The 26331-nt window shown below is 41.2% G+C and overlaps 1 protein-coding gene across 2 annotated transcripts; it reads left to right on the top strand.

Annotated features, from left to right (window-relative positions):
• On the top strand, window positions 1–26331 carry LOC106574983 (uncharacterized). Of its 2 annotated transcripts, none has more exons than XR_014380785.1 (3): window positions 1–60; window positions 6603–6852; window positions 25964–26331. XR_014380785.1 is itself a non-coding variant. In XM_014151118.3 (3 exons), exons 2-3 carry the CDS (start codon window positions 6750–6752, stop codon window positions 21462–21464), a joined length of 1509 nt encoding a protein of 502 aa, XP_014006593.3. In that variant the 5' UTR covers window positions 1–60; window positions 6603–6749; the 3' UTR covers window positions 21465–24883. The 2 variants fall into 2 exon arrangements, 1 of the variants encoding a protein (XP_014006593.3); XM_014151118.3 differs by lacking the exon at window positions 25964–26331 and adding an exon at window positions 20059–24883.

Genomic DNA, 26331 nt, shown 5'->3' with positions numbered 1-26331 from the left:
CATTCTTTAGAATTTATAAAACGCTTAAACTGTGCTGTCCGTTTCTCTTTATTACTACAGGTATGTAATAGCACGTTTAAACTGTCTAATGCCAAAATAACGTAATAACATGTTAGATAACACACCTGGCAAGGTATTATCACGTTTGGGAAAGGTTTTGTGCCAAACCGAGTGAGTGAAGAATGTTTTTTTTTTAAATCGCAAGATGCGGAGTCCACCACGCGTTCATTTGTGAGGCTTTCCAGTTTCGTATATAGCTCAGTGGGTTTCGCCTGGAGATGTTAAAGAACAAAAACGTTTTGGAAAGTTGCAGATAGAAATCCTCTGAATAGAACTGACATGAATCCTTAGGATCAGAGGCATGTTTGTTCTATATAATACATTTATATCTGATCGTGGCCAACGTCTCAGTCCTTCTGCTGGACTCAGCCCTGGTACTCGCTTGTCCCTACCTATGTGAAGATAGCAACATTAACGATTAGCCACAATAGTGGAATTTGCGGTTCGCCCTCAAAATAAGTCCCTCGTTGAAAGTGACGCAAACTGATACAAAATAATGGAATCATGCCATATTTGGACTAGATAACGCTAAACATGGTTTGAATGGTGTTACTTAATTTTAAATTAATTACAATAATTAATTCGTTTCATTATTGAGTCCCATAGGGCGGCACACAATTGGCCCAGCGTCGTCCAGGTTTTGACCGGTCTAGGCCGTCATTGTAAATAAGAATTTATTCTGAACTGACTTGCCTAGATAAATAAATGTTAAAAAATGCAATAAAAAAGTTTGAAAATAACCAGAAAAAAACTGTTGAAATCACACGGGTGGTTTTAGACCGCAAAATTGCTTTGGGGTCATTCATATATGCACTTATGAATCGGGTTGGATTGTGCACCCATGAAACGGGTGACACCCACAGAAAACAATTACCAATAGTTTACACAAATATTAGCGTCTTAGCTCTTATTGCAGGACTTTGACTGAAAAATCACCTTCCCAGTCAGTCTATTGCAGGGATACTCCAGTAGTATTTGAGAAGGTCCAGTCACACAAATTTCCTAGGTGGCAAAGGTCCAGATGGATATTGTCATTTATTGGCGTAGTAACAAACCTCAAACTTGCAACCCCAAAATCTAAACAACCCTCTAATTGGCGGAGAAAACATTTAGCTGTTTTAAAGCTAATTTCCTGCAATTCAATTCTAAACCTGTTTTGTGTGTTTATATGATACCAGGGGTCGAAGCCCAATGGCAAAAATTAGGGTTTCCGTATTGACCCCATTCTGTATCCGGACCGCGGTCCGCCAGTTGAATATGGAGGGTCTTTTGTTTGTGTTGGACATTCATATTGCACTCTACAGCCTTACCTATGGATTGTTCAGTCTACTCAGTGACACCCACAGAACACAACTATGTCGAGTTTACACAAATATTAGCATCTCCGCTCTATTGCAGGACTCTGAAACCACAGTTGTCCGGGAGTTTAACCCCGTCAGCTAAATTGTCATGATAATCAGTCGTTTAAAGTTTCTCTGTACATTTTTGACGATATAATCATGGCAAAAAATTATTACTTCTGCATTTCCCGCTGTGTAAATGCATTGATTCTCATTGCCAATAGGCTCAGGATAACTCCTGATAAAGTTGGGTAGCTGATGGGTCTATTCAGCGCTTAAATAGACAAAATGATTAGTCACAGGAACCAGGACTAATAAAGCCAATGCAACTGGCTGTTTTACAAACGCTAGGCCTACCACATGGATGGACATTTATAAAATAAAGTTATAGGCCGACACTGTAGGATACACCCCAGTAAGCACGGACTGACGTCGACGTCTTTGGATGTCTTTTTTTTTTTTACTTGACCCAAACATTAGACCTGACCAAGTATGAACCACTCACTCAGACATCATTAGGCAGGTTTCCATTGACTCGGGTGAATTCAACAAAAGCTATGTGGCAAAAACAGTATTTGCGACATGTGTAATGGAAACGCCAGATATAGGAGAAATATTTTAATGCTCGACAACATTTTTATCTGTTTGACGGGTGGATCTTTCTTTTGTCAAAGTTTCTTTATTCTGACAAATGAGGAAGAAAACAGTATTTATGAAATAAATGATCATTGCCAAATCATTTTGATAATATGGAGTGCGTCATTACGTCCAGCTGTTTTTATCAACACAAGATAGTTAAATGGAAACAACCTAGCGGGCAATTGTCTGATCTATTTTCTATTCCAACTTTTTCTAAATGTCAAAAAAAAAAATCACTGGATAACTTGGAAACATAGCTACTGTTTCACAAAATTGGGAAGCACTGTACAGTAGAGTACAGGAAAGTAAAGTAACGGTTAGTTCAGTACAGTACAACAGTACAGAGTATACTACAGTATAACGTATCTTCAGTTTTTCAAACTTCTAGGCGATTCACGATATATATCTCGATTTAGTTTTTCTCTATATAAGCGTTGTGCAATTAAAGGTCAAATACACTGCCTTTCAAAACAGTCAGCAATAATGGAATGAATTCAGGGCTTGTGAAGTTATACCGAGGCTAAATATAAGCCTTCCACAACCATAACACCCACTAATAATTTGTTATTTGATAAAAATTGTTTAACCTGTTTTTTTGTTGTTGTCGCAATAATCACTGATCTGGCGTTCAAGTCTATTAAAATAGCCCTTTTTTTGTTACAAATGTAACTAGCAATGACTAACTTATTGTAGGGATTATAGAAAATTAACACAGGTCTCAAAAATCTCTCAAGCTCACGTGCTAGTGACTAGCCAGCTAATCATTTTATTTCAAGTTTAGCCAACTTGGATCTATTTGCTAACAAGGTTGAACAGTTGAATTGTTATGAACACACCCTTCTTTCTGTCTCCAACTGTTTGAAAAGCTTGTTAGCCTGTCCGCTTTGTTCAGATGTTAAAATCAAGTGGTCTACCTTATTTCTCAGAATGAGAACGAGTTGCCAATTCCTTACAGTGCATTTGGAAAGTATTCAGACCCCTTCCCTTTTTCCATATTTTGTTACGTTAGCCTTATTCTAAAATGGATTAAATTACATTTTTCCTCATCAATCTGCGCACAATAGCACATAATGACAAAGCGAAAACAGAATTTTTGATTTGTTTGCCAAAAAAAACCAAATGCTTTATTTACTTAAGTATTTGGACTCTTTGCCATGAGACTCAAAATTGAGCTCAGGTGCATCCTGTTTCCATTGATCATCCTTGAGATGTTTCTACAACTTGATTGTTGTCCACCTGTGGTAAATTCAATTGATTGGACATGATTTGGAAAGGCACACACCTGTCTATATAAGGTCCCACATTTCACAGTGCATGTCGGAGCAAAAACCAAGCCATGAGGTCGAAGGATTTATCTGTAGAGCTCTGAGACAGGATTGACTCTTCCTAGAGCTCGCCGCCCGGCCAAACTGAGTAATTGGTTAGAAGGGCCTTGGTCAGGGAGGTGACCAAGAACCCGATGGTCACTCTGACAGAGCTCCAGAGTTCCTCTGTGGAGATGGGAGAACCTTCCAGAAGGACAACCATCTCTGCAGCGCTCCACCAGTCAGCACTTTATGGTAGTGTGTCCAGATGGAAGCCACTCCTAAGTAAAAGGCACATGACCTCAGTAAAAGGCACATGACAGCCCGCTTGGAGTTTGTCAAAAGGCGCCTAAAGGACTCTCAGACCATGAGAAACAATATTCTCTGGTCTGATGAAACACATCTGGAGAAAACCTGGCACCATCCCTACGGTGAAGCATGGTGGTGGCATCATCATGTTGTGGGGATGTTTTTCAGCGGCAGGGACTGGGAGACTAGTCAGGATCGAGGGAAAAATGAATGGAGCAAATTACAAAGAGATCCTTAATGAAAACCTTCCAAGGACCTCAGACTGGGGTGAAGGTTCACCTTCCAACAGGACATCGACCCTAAGCACACAGCCAAGACAACACAGCCAGATCGAACATCCCTGAAGAGACCTGACTATGGCTGTTTTGCGATGCTCACCATCCAACCTGACAGAACTTGAGAGGAAATGCAGAGAAGAATGGGAGAAACTCCCCAAATGCAGGTGTGCCAAGTAGAGGTCGACCGATTTATGATTTTAACACCGGTACCGATTATTGGAGGACCAAAAACAGCCTATACCGATTAATCGGCCAATATAATGACAATTACAACAATATTGAATGAACAATGAACACTTATTTTAACTAAATATAATACATAAATGAAATCTATTTAGTCTCAAATAAATAATGAAACATGCTCAATTTGGTTTAATGGTTTAAATAATGCAAAAACACAGTGTTGGAGAAGTAAAAGTGCAATATGTGCCATGTAAAAAAGCTAACGTTTTAAGTTCCTTGCTCAGAACATGAGAACATATGAAAGCTGGTGGTTCAATATTCCCAGTTAAGAAGTTTTAGGTTGTAGTTATTATAGGAATTATGACGCATTGACTATTTCTCTCCATACCATTTGTGTTTCATATACCTTTGACTATTGGATGTTCTAATAGGCACTTTAGTATTGCCAGCCTAATCTCAGGAGTTGATAGGCTTGAAGTCATTAACAGCGCTGTGAAGCAAGCATTGCTAAGAGCTGCTGGCAAACACAGTAAAGTTTGAATGAATGCTTATGAGCCTGCTGGCGCCTACCACCGCTCAGTCAGACTGACCTATCAAATCATAGACTTAATTATAATATAATAAACACAGAAAACGAGCCGTTGGTCATTATGGTCAAATCCGGAAACTATCATTTCGAAAACAAAACGTTTATTCTTTCAATGAAATACGGAACCGTTCCGTATTTTATCGAACGGGCGGCAATCGTAAGTCTAAATATTGCTGTTACATTTTTGTACCTTTTTTTGCACAACCTTCAATGTTATGTCAGAATTATGTAAAATTCTGGGAAATTAGTTTGCAACGAGCCAGGCGGCCCAAACTGTTGCATATACCCTGACTCTGCGTGCAATGAACGCAAGAGAAGTGACACAATTTCCCTAGTTAATATTGCCTGTGTAACAGTACTCTTCTTGCTTTGTGTAAATCAATAATCGACACGAACTCCAACTTGCAGCACCAGTCATGGAGATTTATTCTGATAGAAACGGCACAAAATTGCATGTCATGCAATGCACGGCTCACCATCCAACTCTGCACTCACGCACTGTACAAAATATACAACCCCCCCCCCACCAGACACAGTAAGTTGCTAGCTAGTATTAGCTGGAATTCTCTACAACAAAATGCACAACAAATATGCACCAAAAAACGCTATATCTTATGTGTGGTGTTCTAGTAACATTTACAAACATATTGATATAAATTGTACATTAAAATCATCACTTGGGAGTATAAAAATAACTTTTGACGTACAGTGCTTTGCAACCAACAATTTACCGCTGGTTTGATGCTTGTTCACTGGAACGATTCTAACTGAAACATCCTCCCTCGTAAGCAAGCTACACAAACCAGCCAATAAGATGCCATGTTGAGTAGGTGAAGGCAAGACAAAACTAAAACCAAAAACCCATTGGCTAAACAATAAAGTGGCAACGGGAATCACCAATATAACCCTGATACACCTGCTAATATTAATATCTTTAACTAAATATGCAGGTTTAAAAATATATACTTCTGTGTATTGATTTTAAGAAAGGCATTGATGTTTATGTTTAGGTACATTCGTGCTATGATTGGGCTTTTTTCGCGAATGCGCTTTTGTTAAATCATCCCAGTTTGGCGAAGTAGGCTGTGATTCGATGATAAATTAACAGCCACCGCATTGATTATATGCAAGGCAGGACAAGCTATTTAACCTAGTAATATAATTTACCATGTGTAGTTAACTAGTGATTATGTTAAGATTGGTTGTTTTTTATAAGATAAGTTTAATGCTAGCTAGCAACTTACCTTGGCTCCTTGCTGCACTCGCGTAACAGGTGGTCAGCCTGCCACGCAGTTTCCTCGCAGAATGCAATGTAATCAGCTATAATCCGTATTAAAAATGCCAATTACTGATTATGAAAACTTGAAATCGGCCCTAATTAATCGGCCATGCCGATTAATCAGTCGACCTCTAGTGCCAAGCTTGTAGCTCATACCCAAGAAGACTTGAGGCTGTAATCGCTGCCAAAGGTGCTTCAAAAAGTACTGAGTAAATGGTCTGAATACTTAAGTAAATGTGATATTTCAGTTACATTTTTAATAGATTTTCAAAAAATTCTAAAAACATGTTTTTGCTTTGTCATTTTGCGGCATCGTCTGTAGAATGGCGAGGGGAAAAAAACAATTTAATCCATTTATAATAAGGCTGTAACATAACAAAACATGGAAAAGTCAATGGGTCTGAGTACTTTCTGAATGCTCTGTGTGTGAATTTAGGAAATCTACTATAGGTTTTGTGCATTTACGTTGTGTAGACTAATTTATAGTGTGAACCGCCTAATTTGAAATTAATTGAATGGTTTGTTAATGCTTAGGTACCTGATCTAATATAGTTTGAGAATAAAGAAAGCGCCATAACTGTCAAGACTAACTTTTGTGTCCGTTTCTCTTTATTACTACAGGCCGACTCAGATTAAGTCTGAGGCCGGTAACATCAACAGTGAGGACAAAATCCAGCCCTCCTCTCTCCTTCCACACTGAGTCCAAACCTACAGTCACTGGGTCCTGATTGTGACAGTGGAGCCCAGTTTGCACTGCAGGATCCAGAGATGGCATCGGTGAAGCTGGAAGACTGTAGTCAAACACTGGAGCTGAATGTCAACATTAAAGATGAAGAAGAGGAGGAGGAGATTGGTAAATCTGTTTCTCATGGTAAGAGCAGGTTCTATCTATAAGTTATCTTCATAAATTAGACCTCCATAAGTTATGACCCAGTCTATTGCTAGGTTGAATTCTGTACTACTGACATCACACATCCCTGAACAACTGGGCTATCTGGAGTGTTCAGATAGTAGACTAAAGAAGTGAAGTAGACAAACTGCCAGTGTTTTGAAGTTCTATGAAATTTACATTTACATTTAAGTCATTTAGCAGACGCTCTTATCCAGAGCGACTTACAAATTGGTGCATTCACCTTATGATATCCAGTGGAACAACCACTTTACAATAGTGCATCTAAATCTTTTAAGGGGGGGGGGGGGGGTTAGAAGGATTACTTTATCCTGTCCTAGGTATTCCTTATAGAGGTGGGGTTTCAGGTGTCTCCGGAAGGTGGTGATTGACTCCGCTGTCCTGGCGTCGTGAGGGAGCTTGTTCCACCATTGGGGTGCCAGAGCAGCGAACAGTTTTGACTGGGCTGAGCGGGAACTGTGCTTCCTCAGAGGTAGGGGGGCCAGCAGGCCAGAGGTGGATGAACGCAGTGCCCTTGTTTGAGTGTAGGGCCTGATCAGAGCCTGAAGGTATGGAGGTGCCGTTCCCTTCACAGCTCCGTAGGCAATCACCATGGTCTTGTAGCGGATGCGAGCTTCAACTGGAAGCCAGTGGAGAGAGCGGAGGAGCGGGGTGACGTGAGAGAACTTGGGAAGGTTGAACACCAGATGGGCTGTGGCGTTCTGGATGAGTTGTAGGGGTTTAATGGCACAGGCAGGGAGCCCAGCCAACAGCGAGTTGCAGTAATCCAGACGGGAGATGACAAGTGCCTGGATTAGGACCTGCGCCGCTTCCTGTCTGAGGCAGGGTCGTACTCTGCGAATGTTGTAGAGCATGAACCTACAGGATCGGGTCACCGCCTTGATGTTAGTGGAGAACGACAGGGTGTTGTCCAGGATCACGCCAAGGTTCTTAGCACTCTGGGAGGAGGACACAAGGGAGTTGTCAACCGTGATGGCGAGATCATGGAACGGGCAGTCCTTCCCCGGGAGGAAGAGCAGCTCCGTCTTGCCGAGGTTCAGCTTGAGGTGGTGATCCGTCATCCACACTGATATGTCTGACAGACATGCAGAGATGCGATTCGCCGCCTGGTTATCAGAAGGGGGAAAGGAGAAGATTAATTGTGTGTCGTCTGCATAGCAATGATAGGAGAGACCATGTGAGGATATGACAGAGCCAAGTGACTTGGTGTATAGCGAGAATAGGAGAGGGCCTAGAACAGAGCCCTGGGGGACACCAGTGGTGAGAGCGCATGGTGCGGAGACAGATTCTCACCACGCCACCTGGTAGGAGCGACCTGTCAGGTAGGACGCAATCCAAGCGTGGGCCGCGCCGGAGATGCCCAACTCGGAAAGGGTGGAGAAGAGGATCTGATGGTTCACAGTATCAAAGGCAGCAGATAGGTCTAGAAGGATGAGAGCAGAGGAGAGAGAGTTAGCTTTAGCAGTGCGGAGAGCCTCCGTGACACAGAGAAGAGCAGTCTCAGTTGAATGCCCAGTCTTGAAACCTGACTGATTAGGATCAAGAAGGTCATTCTGAGAGAGATAGCAGGAGAGCTGGCCAAGGACGGCACGTTCAAGAGTTTTGGAGAGAAAAGAAAGAAGGGATACTGGTCTGTAGTTGTTGACATCGGAGGGATCGAGTGTAGGTTTTTTCAGAAGGGGTGCAACTCTCGCTCTCTTGAAGACGGAAGGGACGTAGCCAGCGGTCAAGGATGAGTTGATGAGCGAGGTGAGGAAGGGGAGAAGGTCTCCGGAAATGGTCTGGAGAAGAGAGGAGGGGATAGGGTCAAGTGGGCAGGTTGTTGGGCGGCCGGCCGTCACAAGACGCGAGATTTCATCTGGAGAGAGAGGGGAGAAAGAGGTCAAAGCACAGGGTAGGGCAGTGTGAGCAGGACCAGCGGTGTCGTTTGACTTAGCAAACGAGGATCGGATATCGTCAACCTTCTTTTCAAAATGGTGAAAATTAGTGTGTAGTTACTAACCCTTGTGATAGTGAGTGGAGGATGATATGAAATGAGTCTGTGTAGTTACTAACCCTTGTGATAGTGAGAGGAGGATGATATCAAATGGGTCTGTATAGTTACTAACCCTTGTGATAGTGAGAGGAGGATGATATGAAATGAGTCTGTATAGTTACTAACCCTTGTGATAGTGAGTGGAGGATGATATGAAATGAGTCTGTGTAGTTACTAACCCTTGTGATAGTGAGTGGAGGATGATATGAAATGAGTCTGTGTAGTTACTAACCCTTGTGATAGTGAGAGGAGGATGATATCAAATGGGTCTGTATAGTTACTAACCCTTGTGATAGTGAGAGGAGGATGATATGAAATGAGTCTGTATAGTTACTAACCCTTGTGATAGTGAGTGGAGGATGATATGAAATGAGTCTGTGTAGTTACTAACCCTTGTGATAGTGAGTGGAGGATGATATAGATCATAATATTCACCCTTTTTGCCCTCAACTGTTGAACAGCTTTTAGGGCTGACCCCATTTAGTCGACTGGTTGATTGTTTAGTGGATAGATGAGCAGTGGCTAATATATACAGTGCTGCTTGAAAGTATGTGAACCCCTTGTGCAATTCTAGATTTGTTTGTTTTTACCATGACATCTTCATTTAATCAGAACCAGCCTTTTGATCTGACATAACAGGTTTATTTTTACCAATATCATATGTTGGTGTAGAGGAAATTATGCGTGTAGTCAAAAAAATAACATTAAAAAGGAATTAGTGCAGGTCAAAAATAAGTGAACTTCAAGTTGCATTGGTTAAATCAAGTAGGTAAGTAGATTCAGGTGGGTAAATAATTGGGTACCAAATGAACCAATCAAAGGAGAGATCATTAGGAAAGAGTTTGGGCGGGACTCTGACAGAGATAAGAAACCTGATCAGTTTGGTGTTACCCATCCAGGTGAATGCAAAGCACACCAAGCCGAGAGGAAAGTAGATCTCAGAGGACAACAGGACGAGGGTAGTTGGAACAATTCAGTCTGGGGAAGGCTATAAAATCATCTCAAAAAGTTTTGAGCTCCTTCATTCCACTGTGAGGCAAACAATTTACGTATGGAAAGCATTTAACATGACAGAAACTCGGCCTAGAAGTGGATACCCTTCCAAAATATCCCCAAGAGCCACAATAACAATAATAAATCAGGTAAAAGCCAACCCAAACATAACATCTAGAGATTTGCAGACCTCACTTGCTGCATCTCAGGTAACTGTGCATGCTTCAACAATAAGAACACTGAATCAAAATGGGAGGGTTGCTAGGAAGAAGCCTCTGCTGTCACACAAGAACCAAACTGCCCGTCTTAACTTTGCCAGAGACCACCTGGACAAACCTGAAGGTTTCTGGAAGTCCATTCTCTGGACCGATGAGTCCAAATCAACACTGCCTACCGCCAAAATAACCTTATCCCCAAAAGTCAAGCATGGTGGTGGGAATGTAAAGATCTGGGGCTGCTTTTCTTCCTCTGGACCTGGATGACTCCACATCATTAAGGGAACCATGAATTCTGAGTTATACCAGGAGATTCTTTCAATCGGCTGAGTTCTGTAAGGAGGAGTGGGGAAAAATCTCTCTAACAGATGTCAGAGACTGATTACTGGCTATAGGAGATGTTTACTCCAAGTTATCGCTGCTAGTGGGGGTGCAACAAGCTATTGACTGAAGAGGTTCACATATTTTTGCACACATCAAATATGAGTTTGTTTATTTAACAAAAGTGGTTTATATAACAATGAAAAAATATCACTTTTTATTTTATTTACTTGAATGTCTTTATTACGAATTGGGGTTTAGATAAGGATTTTATGTTTATTTTAATATTTTATAGCAAAATAATGACCAGCCCTGTAGGGTTCACATACTTTCAAGCAGCACTGTATATAAAAAATGTTATGGCACACGAGACACCTGTCTGATTCACGTCTGTCTGAGTGGACTAATCCGTTGCCTGTCTGAGTGGACTAATCCGTTGCCTGTCTGAGTGGACTAGTCCGTTGCCTGTCTGAGTGGACTAGTCCGTTGCCTGTCTGAGTGGACTAGTCCGTTGCCTGTCTGAGTGGACTAGTCCGTTGCCTGTCTGAGTGGACTAGTCCGTTGCCTGTCTGAGTGGACTAGTCCGTTGCCTGTCTGAGTGGACTAGTCCGTTGCCTGTCTGAGTGGACTAGTCCGTTGCCTGTCTGAGTGGACTAATCCATTGCAGAGGCTGTGGGGATGGCAAACCAGTATCATCAGTAGTACTTTTACCGTTAATTCCCATAATTTCTAATCTACAATGTTTGTTTGGTTATGATCATTTCTGTTAATGCATTCAATATATTATTATTACAGTCTGACCATTGTCATTATAGGAGTTGGCATATTGTTTGCAGAGCTTACAACCTAGGCTACACTTGAGAGAAAAAGACTTTTGGTATATTTCATTCCATTTATGAGTTGTCAATTTATTCATTGTCTATGGTTTGGAGCGCTCCTGTCAATCTTGAGTAAGGACACACACCTGATTACGCATAGAAGTAGGCCTAGGCTAACTGGCCAGAACTCAAATGTAGGCCTACAAATGGGCCAACTAATACTGTTTCTGATTGTCTTAACTCATTGAACAGGAAAAGGCGCAACTCTCGCTCACCATAATTTCAAAAAAGTTTTATTAACCTCTATGGGCTAGGTGGGACGCTAGCGTGCCATCCGTGGTGCACTCCATCAACAGCAGGTGCATTTCAAGAGCGGCAAATTTGAATCCAAATAAATGTCAAAATTCAAATTTTTCAAAAATACAACTATTTTACACCATTTGAAAGATAAACATCTCCTTAATCTAACCACGTTTTACGATTTCAAAAAGGTTTTACGGCGAAAGCATAAATTTAGAGTATGTTAGGACAGTACATTTACAAGAGTTGTGTGTAATGTTTTGTCAAGTCAAAGACAGGGTCACCAAAACCATAAAACCAGCTAAAATGATGCACTAACCTTTTACAATCTCCATCAGATGACACTCCTAGGACATTATGTTAGACAATGCATGCATTTTTAGTTCTATCAAGTTCATATTTATATCCAAAAACAGCGTTTTACTATGGCATTGATGTTGAGGAAATCGTTTCCCTCCAATAACCGGCAGTCAAGTCTGCGTCACAAATTAAATAATTAAAATTAGAAAACATTGGTAAAATATTATATTGTCATTTAAAGAATTATAGATTTACATCTCTTGAACGCAATCAACTTGCCAGATTTAAAAATAACCTTACTGGGAAATCACACTTTGCAATAATCTGAGCACTGCGCCCAGAAAAATACGCGTTGCGATACAGACTAGACGTCATGTTGGGGAGATCTAAAATCGAAAATACTATGTAAATAATCCATTACCTTTGATTCTCTTCATCAGATGTCACTTCCAGGTATCACAGGTCCATAACGAATGTAGTTTTGTTCAAAAAAGCTCATCATTTATGTCCAAAAATCTCCGTCTTGTTCGCACATGATCTAAGCCAGCCGGACTTCTCGTCATGAACGAGGGGAAAAAATATATTTCCGTTCGTTCAAACATGTCAAACGTTGTATAGCATAAATCATTAGGGCCTTTTTTAACCAGAACATGAATAATATTCAAGGTGGTCGAATGCATACTCTTTTATAACGTATTGGAACGAGGGTACCCAACATGAACTCGCGCGCCAGGTGTCTAATGGGACATCATCGTTCCATGGCTCTTGTTCGGTCAGATCTCCCTCCAGAAGACTCAAAACACTTTGTAAAGGCTGGTGACATCTAGTGGAAGCAATAGGAAGTGCCAAAATATTCCTCAGCCCCTGTGTTTTTCAATGGGATAGGTTTAAAGGTAATACAACACATCAGGTATCCACTTCCTGTCAGAAAATGTCTCAGGGTTTTGCCTGCCAAATGAGTTCTGTTATACTCACAGACACCATTCAAACAGTTTTAGAAACTTTAGAGTGTTTTCTATCCATATATAATAAGTATATGCATATTCTAGTTACTGGGTAGGATTAGTAACCAGATTAAATCGGGTACATTTTTTTTATCCAGACGTGCAAATGCTGCCCCCTAGCCCCAGGCCGAAACGTCAATCTTTTAAACTTGCTTAATTAAACTAAGAATGTTTAATGGTGAGCGAGTGTTGCGCCTTTTCCTCAGGGCCCAGAATATTTTATACAATGTTGCAAGTTTGCTAGCACAGGCCAGACCAAATTAATAGTTGATACAATCTTTCAAGTTCCTTGCAGTCAGGTCATGCATAGCCAATGTGATTTATAGAATATTTATTTTCATAAGAAATATGTTCTACATACAAGCTGCAGTGTTTTTATTGTTGGCTTTATGTAGGCTATCTTTACATATTGGCAATGGCAATTTATTTACGTGACATTGATTTGAGATATAAAGACTATTATAAATTAAATGAAACGGTTCCATGAAAATGTGCAGATGAAAATCATAACTGGCACGCAGATCAGTAGAAATTGTACGATACCTTGGCACTCCAAATGGAAAAGGTTGCCGACCGCTGGTGTAGCCTTTTACCAGCAACTTCAGGAGAGTAACGGTAGAATCTGCGGAGAACAGCAGCAGTGGGGAGGAGAAGGGGGGGTTCTGGAACAGGTTGTTTTTCTTCCGGTTAGGCTATATTGATCTCTGGCTCCCTCTTGAGTCATTTGTGTGTTTTCATTTTTAATTGCAGTGCTTAAAAGCATCAGACAAGCTCAGTAGCCTGCATATAGTGGATTTTATTCAAACATAGGGTGTGTCTATATATGGAAAAAATATATACTTTTTACAATTTCGACCAATCGGTTGGTTGAAAGAACAGACGACTCTCGGTCAACCAGGATTTATTTTAGTCGGGGACGGCCCTAATAGCTTAATTCCCTTTTGTATTGAACAGCCTACTGATATGAAGTCATATGTTCAGTACCAGTCAAAAGTTTGGACACACCTACTCATTCAAGGGTTTCTTTAGTTTGACTATTTTCCACATTGTAGAATAATAGTGAATACATCAAAACTATGAAATAACACATATGGAATCATGTAGTAACCAAAAAAGTGTTAAACAAATCTAAATGTATTTTACATTTGAGATTCTTCAAAGTAGCCACCCTTTGACTTGATGACAGCTTTGCACACTGGAATTCTGTCAACCAGCTTCATGAGGAATGCTTTAACAAATGTCTTGAAGGAGCTCCCACATACAGTGAGGGAAAAAAGTATTTGATCCCCTGCTGATTTTGTACGTTTCCCCACTGACAAAGAAATGATCAGTCTATAATTTTAATGGTAGGTTTATTTGAACAGTGAGAGACAGAATAACAAAAAAATCCAGAAAAACGCATGTCAGAAATGTTATAAATTGATTTGCATTTTAATGAGGGAAATCAGTATTTGACCCCCTCTCAATCAGAAAGATTTCTGGCTCCCAGGTGTCTTTTATACAGGTAACGAGCTGAGATTAAGAGCACACTCTTAAAGGGAGTGCTCCTAATCTCAGCTTGTTACCTGTATAAAAGACAACTGTCCACAGAAGCAATCAATCAATCAGATTCCAAACTCTCCACCATGGCCAAGACCAAAGAGCTCTCCAAGGATGTCAGGGACAAGATTGTAGACCTACACAAGGCTGGAATGGGCTACAAGACCATTGCCAAGCAGCTTGGTGAGACGGTGACAACAGTTAGTGCGATTATTCGCAAATGGAAGAAACACAAAATAACTGTCAATCTCCCTCGGCCTGGGGCTCCATGCAAGATCTCACCTCGTAGAGTTGCAATGATCATGAGAACGGTGAGGAATCAGCCCAGAACTACACGGGAGGATGTTGTCAATGATCTCAAGGCAGCTGGGACCATAGTCACCAAGAAAACAATTGGTAACACACTACGCCGTGAAGGACTGAAATCCTGCAGCGCCCGCAAGGTCCCCCTGCTCAAGAAAGCACATATACGTGCCCGTCTGAAGTTTGCCAATGAACATCTGAATGATTCAGAGGACAACTGGGTGAAAGTGTTGTGGTCAGATGAGACCAAAATGGAGCTCTTTGCAATCAACTCAACTCGCCGTGTTTGGAGGAGGAGGAATGCTGCCTATGACCCCAAGAACACCATCCCCACTGTCAAACATGGAGGTGGAAACATTATGCTTTGGGGGTGTTTTTCTGCTAAGGGGACAGGACAACTTCACCGCATCAAAGGGACGATGGACGAGGCCATGTACCATCAAATCTTGGGTGAGAACCTCCTTCCCTCAGCCAGGGCATTGAAAATGGGTCGTGGATGGGTATTCCAGCATGACAATGACCCAAAACACACGGCCAAGGCAACAAAGGAGTGGCTCAAGAAGAAGCACATTAAGGTCCTGGAGTGGCCTAGCCAGTCTCCAGACCTTAATCCCATAGAAAATCTGTGGAGGGAGCTGAAGGTTTGAGTTGCCAAACGTCAGCCTCGAAACCTTAATGACTTGGAGAAGATCTGCAAAGAGGAGTGGGACAAAATCCCTCCTGAGATGTGTGCAAACCTGGTGGCCAACTACAAGAAATGTCTGACCTCTGTGATTGCCAACAATGGTTTTGCCACCATGTACTAAGTCATGTTTTGCAGAGGGGTCAAATACTTATTTCCCTCATTAAAATGCAAATCAATTTATAAAATTTTTGACATGTGTTTTTCTGGATTTTTGTTGTTGTTCTGTCTCTCACTGTTCAAATAAACCTACCATTAAAATTATAGACTGATCATTTCTTTGTCAGTGGGCAAACGTACAAAACCAGCAGGGGATCAAATACTTTTTTCCCTCACTGTATGCTGAGCACTTGTTGGCTGCTTTTCCTTCACTCTGCGGTCCAACTCATTCCAAACCATCTCAATTGGGTTGAGGTCGGGTGATTGTGGAGGCGAGGTCATCTGATGCAGCACCTCATCACTCTCCTTGGTCAAATAGCCCTTACACAGCCTGCAGGTGTGTTTTGGGTCATTGTCCTGTTGAAAAACAAATGATAGTCCCACTAGGCGCAAGCCAGATGGGATGGTGTATCGCTGCAGAATGCTGGTTAAGTGTGCCTTGAATTCTAAATAAATCACAGACCGTGTCACCAGCAAAGCACCATCACACCTCCTTCTCCGTGCTTCATGGTGGGAACCACACATGCAGAGATCATCCATTCACCTACTCTGCGTCTCACAAAGACACAGTGGTTGCAACCAAAAATCTCAAATTAGGACTCCTCAGACCAAAGGACAGATTTCCACCAGTTGGTGGAAATTGCTCGTGTTTCTTGGCCCAAGCAAGTCTCTTCTTATTATTGGTGTCCTTTAGTAGTGGTTTCTTTGCAGCAATTCGACCATGAAGGCCTGATTCACGCAGTCTCCTCTGAAGAGTTTATGTTGAGATGTGTCTGTTACTTGAACTCTGTGAAGCATTTATTTGGGCTGCAATCTGAGGTGCAGTTAACGCTAACTTATTCTCTGCAGCAGAGGTAACTCTGGGTCTTCCTTTCCTCTGGCGGTTCTCATCAGAGCCCAGTTTCATCATAGTGCGTGATGGTTTTGGAACTGCACTTGAAGAAACTTTCAAAGTTCTTGAAATGTTCCGCATTGACTGACCTTCATGCCTTAAAGTAATGACGGACTGTTGTTTCTCTGTTTTATTTGAGCTTTCTCTTGCATTTCAAAGGTCACACTTTCAGCTAAGAAGCTGGAGGTAATTTAGATGGTGTTTGTGCAAAGTTTCAGACCGATAACTTCAAGAATGAGCAAGCTACATGACATTTAGTATGAAGTCACCCAGGTGTTCTTCACGATTGGCCCAAAACAATCAAATGTATTTATAAAGCCCTTATTACATCAGCTGATGTCACAAAGTGCTGTACAGAAACCTAGCCTAAAAACTCCAAACAGCAAGCAATGCAGGTGAAGAAGCACGGTGGCTAAGAAAAACTCCCTAGAAAGGCTGGAACCTAGGAAGAAACCTAGAGAGGAACCAGGCTATGAGGGTTGGCCAGTCCTCTAACATGAGACGCGACAAGAATGCTGATACAATGTCTCCAAACACAGAAGTGAAATATTTAAGATAAGGGCTAAGTTAGCAGCCAACACTGATCTAATGTCATAAGTGAACACACCACAAACCACACACAAAGTAAAAAACAAACAAACAAAAACGGTACACACTATTTATAATTACAGTATTTAGAACACCCTCTACACAAGATTGTGCTGCTGGTCCCAAGTCTCTTTCTGCTGTAAAGCACTTACTATCTACTTGTAGGCTGGCTGGGTATTCCCACCTCTTGATGGCTGGGCGGGGTTTGTTGTGGAGCCAGAGAGAGCAGCAGTCAGACTAAGTGGGGGATGGAGGACTAGAATGTGGTCTCTTTGAAGTCAGTCTTTATTACTAAAACAAAATCAGTAAAAATTCAAGTTTAGAGCTTATTTTATTGAACCTTTATTTTAGAAATTCATCAAATAAACAACAACACATCTATAAACATATATTATATAGAGTGGAGAACACCGGTGAAGTGTGTACCAATTATTTGTTTCTTTTTTATATTAAACTTTATTTAACTAGGCAAGTCAGTACAAATTCTTATTTACAATGACGCCTACCCTGGCCAAACCCGGACGACGCTGGGCCAATTGTGCGCTGCCCTATGGGACTCCCAATCACGGCCGGATGTGATGCAGCCTGGATTCGAACCAGGTACTGCAGTGTGTTAGACCACTGCGCCAGTCGGGAGCCCAATGTGTATTGGATGTTGACTTTGACATGTTGTGGCTTTTGGCGCCTATGATCCTCACCCAAAAGGGCAAGTCATGACATGACCCAGTCTATTACTAGGTTGAATTCTGTAGTTCTGACATCACATCGCTGAGAAACTCCACACTGCACAACAAAGCTTGTGTTGTTCGTTCCAACTTCCCACTGGGCATGAAAAGTTGCAGTAGAACTGTTTGATGATGAACTGTTACAATGAGAAGGTAGATGTTATTTCATGCTACTGAGTCTTGCAGGGATGACACCAGTATTGCCAGCATTTGTTTATTCACTGAGCTATCTGGAGTGCCCAGAGAATAGACAAAAAAATTGAAGTGGAAAAACTGCCAGTTTTTTAAAGTTCTATGAAATTAGTCTTTGTAGTTAGTAACCCTTGTGATAGTGAGTGGAGGATGATATGGCTCATAATTTTCACGACTTTTGCCCCTTTTTAGCTTTCAACTCTTACCCACTTTAGAACAGTTTTATTCCCCTTTTGTATTGCACAGCCTACTGACATGAATACATACAGTTGAAGTCGGAAGTTTACATGCACCTTAGCCAAATACATTTAAACTCAGTTTTTCACAATTCCTGACATTTAATCCTAGTAAAAATTCCCTGTCTTAGGTCAGTTAGGATCAGCACTTTATTTTAAGAATGTGAAATGTCAGAATAATAATAGAGAGAATGATTTATTTCAGCTTTTATTTCTTTCATCACATTTCCCAGTTGGGTCAGAAGTTTACATGCTACCAAATACTAATTGAGTGTATTGCCTTTAAATTGTTGAACTTGGGTCAAACGTTTCGGGTACCCTTTCCCAACAATAAGTTGGGTGAATTTTGGCCCATTCCTCCTGACAGAACTGGTGTAACTGAGTCAGGTTTCTAGGCCTCCTTGCTCACACAATCTTTTTCAGTTCTGCCCACAAATGTTCTATAGGATTGAGGTCAGGGCTTTGTGATGGCCACTCCCATACCTTGACTTTGTTGTCCTTAAGCCATGTTGCCACAACTTTGGAAGTATGCTTGGGGTCATTGTCCATTTGGAAGACCCATTTGCGACCAAGCTTTCACTTCCTGACTGATGTCTTGAGATGTTGCTTCAATATATCCACGTCATTTTCTATTTTGTGAAGTGCACCAGTCCCTCCTGCAGCCAAGCACCCCCACAACATGATGCTGCCACCCCGTGCTGCATGGTGGGATGGTGTTCTTTGGCTTGCAAGCCTCCCCCTTTTTCCTCCAAACATAACGATGGTTATTATGGCCAAACAGTTCTATTTTTGTTTCATCAGACCAGAGGACATTTCTCCAAAAAGTACTATCTTTGTCCCCATGTGCAGTTGCAAATCATAGTCTGGCTTTTTAATGGCGGTTTTGGAGCGGCCTTTCAGGTTATGTCGATATAGGACTAGTTTTACTGTGAATATAGATAATTTTGTACCTGTTTCCTCCAGCATCTTCACAAGGTCCTTTGCTGTTGTTCTGGGATTGATTTGCACTTTTCGCACCAAAGTACGTTCATCTCTAGGAGACAGAACGCGTCTCCTTCCTGTGCGGTATGACGGTTGCGTGGTCCCATGCTGTTTATACTTGCGTACTATTGTTTGTACAGATGAACGTGGTACCTTCAGGCGTTTGGAAATTGCTCTCAAGGATGAACCAGACTTGTGGAGGTCTATATTTTTTTTTGTGAGGTCTTGGTTGATTTCTTTAGATTTTCCCATGATGTCAAGCAAAGAGGCAGAGAGTTTGAAAGTAGGCCTTCAAATACATCCACAGGTACACCTCCAATTGACTCAAATGATGTAAATTAGCCTATCAGAAGCTTCTAAAGCATGACATCATTTTCCAAGCTGTTTAAAGGTACAGTCGACTTAGTGTATGTAAACTTCTGACCCAATAATTGTGATACAGAAAATTATAAGTGAAATAATCTGTCTGAAAACAATTGTTGGAAAAATGACTTGTGTCATGCACAAACTAGAAACGACTTGCCAAAACTATAGTTTGTTAACAAGAAATTTGTGGAGTGGTTGAAAAATGAGTTTTAATGACTCCAACCTAAGTGTATGTAAACTTCTGACTTCAACTGTATGTCACTCGGTACAGCCAGTAGAGGACTGGCCACCCCTTTGAGCCTGGTTCCTCTCTGTTTCTTCCAAGGTTCCTATTTTCTAGGGGGGTTTTCGTGGCCACTGTGCTTCTACATCTGCATTGCTTACTTTTTGGGGATTTTGGGTGGGTTTCTGTAGAATACTTTCTTACAACTGCAGATGTAAAAAGGGCTTCATAATATACATTTGATTGACATGAATATCACACCAACTGACTGGTTCTTCTGGTGTTGTTCACACAGGAGACCATGTTAAGACATTCTCTACATCCAGAGAGCAACATCAGGAAGATCACAGAGCTAAGAGGTCTCACCACTGCCCACATTGTAAGGAGATTTTCCCACTTCCATCAAAGCTAAAAATACACCTAAAAATACACACAGGAGAAAAGCCTTACTCCTGCTCTGACTGTATGGCGAGTTTCTTTCGACTGGGCACCTTAAAACAACATGAACGTATACACACAGGAGAGAAGCCTTACTCCTGCTCTGACTGTGTAAAATGCTTCACAACATCAACTGAGCTAAAAGTTCATCAGAGAAAACACACAGGAGAGAAGCCTTACTCCTGCTCTGACTGTGGGGCAAGGTTCTCTCGACTGGGCACCTTAAAACAACATGAACGTATACACACAGGAGAGAAGCCTTACTCCTGCTCTGACTGTGTAAAATGCTTCACAACAATAACTGAGCTAATAGTTCATCAAAGAACACACACAGGAGAGAAGCCTTACTCCTGCTCTGTCTGTGGGGCGAGTTTCTCTCGACTGGGCACCTTAAAACAACATGAACGTACACACACAGGAGAGAAGCCTTACTTTTGCTCTGACTGTGGAAAGAGTTTCTCTCAACTGGGCCACTTAAAAAGACATGAACGTATACATACAGAAGTGAAGCCTTACTCCTGCTCTGACTGTGTAAAATGCTTCAAAACATCAACTGAGCTAAAAGTTCATCATGGAACACACACAGGAGAGAAGCCTTACTCCTGCTCTGACTGTGTAAAATGCTTCATAACATCAACTGAGCTAAAAATTCATCAGAGAACACACACAGGAGAGAAGCCTTACTCCTGCTCTGACTGTGGGGCGAGGTTCTCTCGACTGGGCACCTTAAAACAACATGAACGTACACACACAGGAGAGAAGCCTTACTCCTGCTCTGACTGTGGGGCGAGTTTCTCTCGACTGGGCAACTTAAAACAACATGAACGTATGCACACTGGAGAGAAGCCTTACTCCTGCTCTGACTGTGGGGCGAGTTTCTCTCATCCGGGCACCTTAAAACAACATGAACGTATACACACAGGAGAGAAGCCTTACTCCTGCTCTGACTGTGTAAAATGCTTCACAACATCAACTGAGCTAATAGTTCATCAAAGAACACACACAGGAGAGAAGCCTTACTCCTGCTCTGACTGTGGAAAGAGTTTCTCTCAACTGGGTGACTTAAAAAGACATGAACGTATACACACAGGAGAGAAGCCTTACTCCTGCTCTAACTGTGGGGCGAGTTTCTCTCATCCGGGCACCTTAAAACAACATGAACGTATACACACAGGAGAGAAGCCTTACTCCTGCTCTGACTGTGGGGCGAGTTTCTCTCGACTGGGCACCTTAAAACAACATGAACGTATACACAGAGGATAGAAGCTTTACTCCTGCTCTGACTGTGGAAAGAGTTTCTCTCAACTGGGTCATTTAAAAAGACACCAAGGTAAACAGAAGAGAGGAGCCTTACCACTGATCTGACTGTAGAAAATGTTTTAAAACAACAGCTGAGCTAAAAGGTCATCAGAGAACAGACACAGGAGAGAAGCCTTACTTCTGCTCTCAATGTGGAAATAGTTTTTCCCGATTTGGCAATGTAAAAACACACTAACGGATAGACACTTGAGAGAAGCCTTATCATTGTACTGATTGTGAGAAGAGATTCTACAGATTGGGCCATTTAAAAAGACACCAATGTATACATAAAGGAGAGAAGCCTCATCAGTTCTCTCAAACCAGCTAAGATTAGACACTCCACTTAATTCCCATGTCATTAAATAATTGGCAATGTTGAATTGGATCAAATGAAGAAAGCGTAGAATGCTTTATTGTGATCCTATACAGTTGAAGTCAGAAGTTTACATACTTAGGTTGGAGTCATTAAACTTGTTTTTCAACCACTCCACAAATTTCTTGTTAACAAACTATAGTTTTGGCAAGTCGGTTAGGACATCTACTTTGTACATGACACAAGTAATTTTTCCAGCAATTGTTTACAGACAGATTATTTCACTTATAATTCACTGTATCACAATTCCAGTGGGTCAGAAGTTTACATACACTAAGTTGACTGTGCCTTTAAATAGCTTGGAAAATTCCAGAAAATTATGTCATGGCTTTAGAAGCTTCTGATAGGCTAATTTACATAATTTGAGTCAATTGGAGTTGTACCTGTGGATGTATTTCAAGGCCTACCTTCAAACTCAGTGCCTCTTTGCTTGACATTGTGGGAAAATCAAAAGAAATCAGCCGAGACCCCAGAAAAACTATTGTAGACCTCCACAAGTCTGGTTCATCCTTGGGAGCAATTTCCAAATGCCTGAAGGTACCGCGTTCATCTGTACAAAAAATAGTATGCAAGTATAAACACCATGGGACCACGCAGCCATCTGTCACCTAGAGATGAACGTACTTTGGTGCGAAAAGTGTAAATCAATCCCAGAACAACAGCAAAGGACCTTGTGAAGATGCTGGAGGAAACAGGTACAAAAGTATCTATATCCACAGTAAAATGAGTCCTATATCTACATAACCTGAAAGGCCGCTCAGCAAGGAAGAAGCCACTGCTCCAAAACTGCCATAAAAAAGTCGGACTACGGTTTGCAACTGCACATGGGGACAAAGATCGTACTTTTTGGAGAAATGTCCTCTGGTCTGATAAAACAAAAATAGAACTGTTTGGCCATAATGACCATCGTTATGTTTGGAGGAAAAAGGGGGAGGCTTGCAAGCCAAAGAACACCATCCCACCATGCAGCATGGGGTGGCAGCATCATGTTGTGGGGGTGCTTGGCTGCAGGAGGGACTGGTGCACTTCACAAAATAGAAAATGATGTGGATATATTGAAGCAACATCTCAAGACATCAGTCAGGAAGTGAAAGCTTGGTCGCAAATGGGTCTTCCAAATGGACAATAACCCCAAGCATACTTCCAAAGTTGTGGCAACATGGCTTAAGGACAACAAAGTCAAGGTATGGGAGTGGCCATCACAAAGCCCTGACCTCAATCCTATAGAACATTTGTGGGCAGAACTGAAAAAGATTGTGTGAGCAAGGAGGCCTAGAAACCTGACTCAGTTACACCAGTTCTGTCAGGAGGAATGGGCCAAAATTCACCCAACTTATTGTAGGAAGCTTGTGGAAGGCTACCTAAAACGTTTGACCCAAGTTAAACAATTTAAAAGAGACGCTACCAAATACTAATTGAGTGTATGCAAATTTCTGACCCACTGGGAATGTGTTGAAAGAAATAAAAGCTGAAATAAATCATTCTCTCTACTATTATTCTGACATTTCACATTCTTAAAATAAAGTGCTGATCCTAACTGACCTAAAACAAGGAATTTTTACTAGGATTAAATGTCAGGAATTGTCAAACTGAGTTTAAATGTATTTGGCTAAGGTGTGTGTAAATTTCCGACTTCAACTGTAGTTTCTCACTATGAGAGAACTTTACAGAGGAAAGGGAGCGTTATAGAATGTGAGCCTCTCTTTACTTTACTGATCAGTTTGCACCTTGTCAGTTTTGATGTGTTTGTTAGTTTCTACTGTAAAGAAATTTATATTACCTTAGGGTTGAATATCCTCTGTGAGGCGTCTCACAATGGAGTCTGATGGTTGACTGGGTGGTACTGCTTCCCTCTGCAGTTTTCTATGGGAAAGAGCTGATAGACACAACATGCACTGAGTGTACAAAAAATGAAGGATGCCTGCTCTTTCCATGATATAGACTGACCAGGTGAACCCAGGTGAAAGATATCATCCTTAATAGTGTAGTTGTTGTGTATTTATTATGGATCCCCATTAGCTTTCACTAGAAAACAAGAAACTGCAGTTGCAGTGGGCTAAGAAATTAAAAGACTGGACACTGGAGAATTTTAAAGACATTACCTGGTCTGATGAATCCCGGTTCATGCCGTTTCGTGCTGATGGGAGGACTATGGGGCGTGGGGTGTGTTTTCAGGGCACACATTGGGCCCCTTGATAAAAGTTGAGCAATGTTTGAATGCCACAGCATTCTAAAGCATCATTGCCAATCAGGTGCCTCCCTTCACGGCAGCAGTGTATCCATCTACAAATAGATTTTTTCAGCAGGATTATGCCACAAGGCTTGTCCAGGAATGGTTCCAAGAACATGACAGTAAATTCAGCTTACTGTAGTGGCCTGCCGAGTCACCAGATCTCAATCCAATTGTTCATCTGTGGCAGGAGATGGAAGGAGCTATTCAGAGTAGAGATCCACTCCCAGCCAACTTGACACAATTGTGGGAATTATTGGGCCAGCATCCCTGTGGAATGCTCTCAGCACCTTGGACAGTCTATGCCCCGACGAATTGAGGATGTTCTGAGGACAAAGGTGGTGCAACTCAATATTAGGAAGGTGTTCCTAATGTTTTGTACACTCACTGTATATCAAATAAAGATGGTGGGGTAATCCATTTTTAGCGTTAGTTTGGGTGGATTATTTTATATTACTAAACAACTTTTGTTTAATGATAAACAGGCTATGAATCATCTAATTGTGTTCATTAAATTGTATTTTAATACTAGATTCATTATTTTATTCATTGATGATGAATGTATTTGAATAACTATTGAAGTTAATTGATCTGGTGGCAGGTAGCCTAGCGGTTAAGAGTGTTGGGCCAGTAACTGAAAGGTCACTGGTTTGAATCCTGAGCCGACTAGGTGAAAAATCTGGCATTGTGCCATTGAGCAAGCCAATTAACCCTTATTTGTCCTGTAAGTCTCTCTGGATAAGAACATCTGCATAATGTAATAAAATGTTTGTACATGAATTCATGTTGGGCAACTTCTTTTTCTCTTGTGTATAAATAAATGAAAAACACGCCCCCCCCATCCTGGGAAAAATATGATTTGTCCCCCCCAATATATCACTGAAACATAACTATGTAATTTAAATAATATTAATAATACGCAATGAAAGCAATTGTGCTGATTATAGACACTTAATAGCGCGTTTTTAAGTTTCAAAAGATTGCAACCCCCCCACCCTTTGCCTCACAATGGTTTGATCCACTGCCAGTTCTTTAGCTTGCTAGGTAACAGAGAGGTCGTAACTACTGTCTGAAAGGCACTGAACGCACATAACTGACGTGAGGTTAATCCAGTCAATCGCGCACACACACTAGCTGAATATGCAGAGCTAGCGCGCAAATATTAACTATTAAGCTAGCTAGTACCTATTCCATTTATGTGGCGTCGTCAAAGATGGAATCAGCATGCAGATGATGTAAGTTAGTGCTTCAAAGTCCCTGTGATAAGGTTAGCGATAAACTGAAATCCAAACTGAACAGAACTACACTCTCTTCTATCATTGTCTTAAATATATTTAATGGTCTCGTTGCAAAAGCTAAATTGTCGCAAGTGAACTTTTATTTATTTATTTTATTTCACCTTTATTTAACCCGGGTAGCAAAGATTATAGCAAACACCACTGAAACTGAATTGGTGCTCGCTAGCTTTGCAAATTCAGCTATTGTTGGAAGCCAGCCAATATGAAACAAACTATTAAAATTACAAAAGGTTGCAGCATATGTTGTGTAAATGGTGAACTCATACAGCTGTCAACTCTTGTCATTTTAATCCGTTTCACATTTGCTAGCTACCTTTTAGATCGAAGCCCAAATAGAATGATTGAAGATGATAGAAGCCCATCTCCTACTGTGTGTGTGTGTAGCCAGCCAGCCAGGTAGAAAAATGGCAGAAAAATAAAAGACGGACATCAGAGTATTTTTCAGTACACCAAAACGCATAGTAAGAACCCTAGTAGCCTAATATCTCAAAGACTAGTTGATAAAATGTTCATAAGAAAGAAATGAAATTCTAATGGAAATGTTTCACAATGATGTCATTAGGCAGAGCAGGCAACAGATGGCACACAGACAGCAGAGTTGGGGACAGATATGCAGGGACAGACTGGCAGAGACAGGGAGTCACAGGTAAGTTTGTTGAGTCTTTGTTTGGCAACATTATGAAAGGTTCTCAATTTTTTTGAGTTGTAAAATAGGAACATAATTGGAAAATGCCATGGATACCCCCACTCTCAACTTAAACTGGTGACTGAACTAATATTTGTTAAAGGCAATGGTATTGCTGTTGTGATTAGTTGTGTAGTTTTGGGTACCGGTAGTTAGGAGTACGGCAAACACCTTATTTCTTTGGTTCCTCAATATACATTTACCATATTACAATGTAGGCTATGTGTTACAGCACTACTTTTGGT

This window comes from Salmo salar, chromosome 16, assembly GCF_965601325.2.
Source record: "Salmo salar chromosome 16, fSalSal1, whole genome shotgun sequence".
Taxonomy (NCBI): Eukaryota; Metazoa; Chordata; class Actinopteri; order Salmoniformes; family Salmonidae; genus Salmo; species Salmo salar.
Note: the sequence above shows the minus strand (reverse complement) of the source record. Positions and strands in the feature narration are given on the sequence as shown.

Coding starts and splice junctions, on each gene's coding strand:
- LOC106574983 (XM_014151118.3), top strand. CDS start 6,750: ATGGCATCGGTGAAGCTGGAAGACTGTAGTCAAACACTGGAGCTGAAT. Junction 6,853..20,058: donor TGGTAAATCTGTTTCTCATG/GTAAGAGCAGGT, acceptor TTGTTCACACAG/GAGACCATGTTAAGACATTC.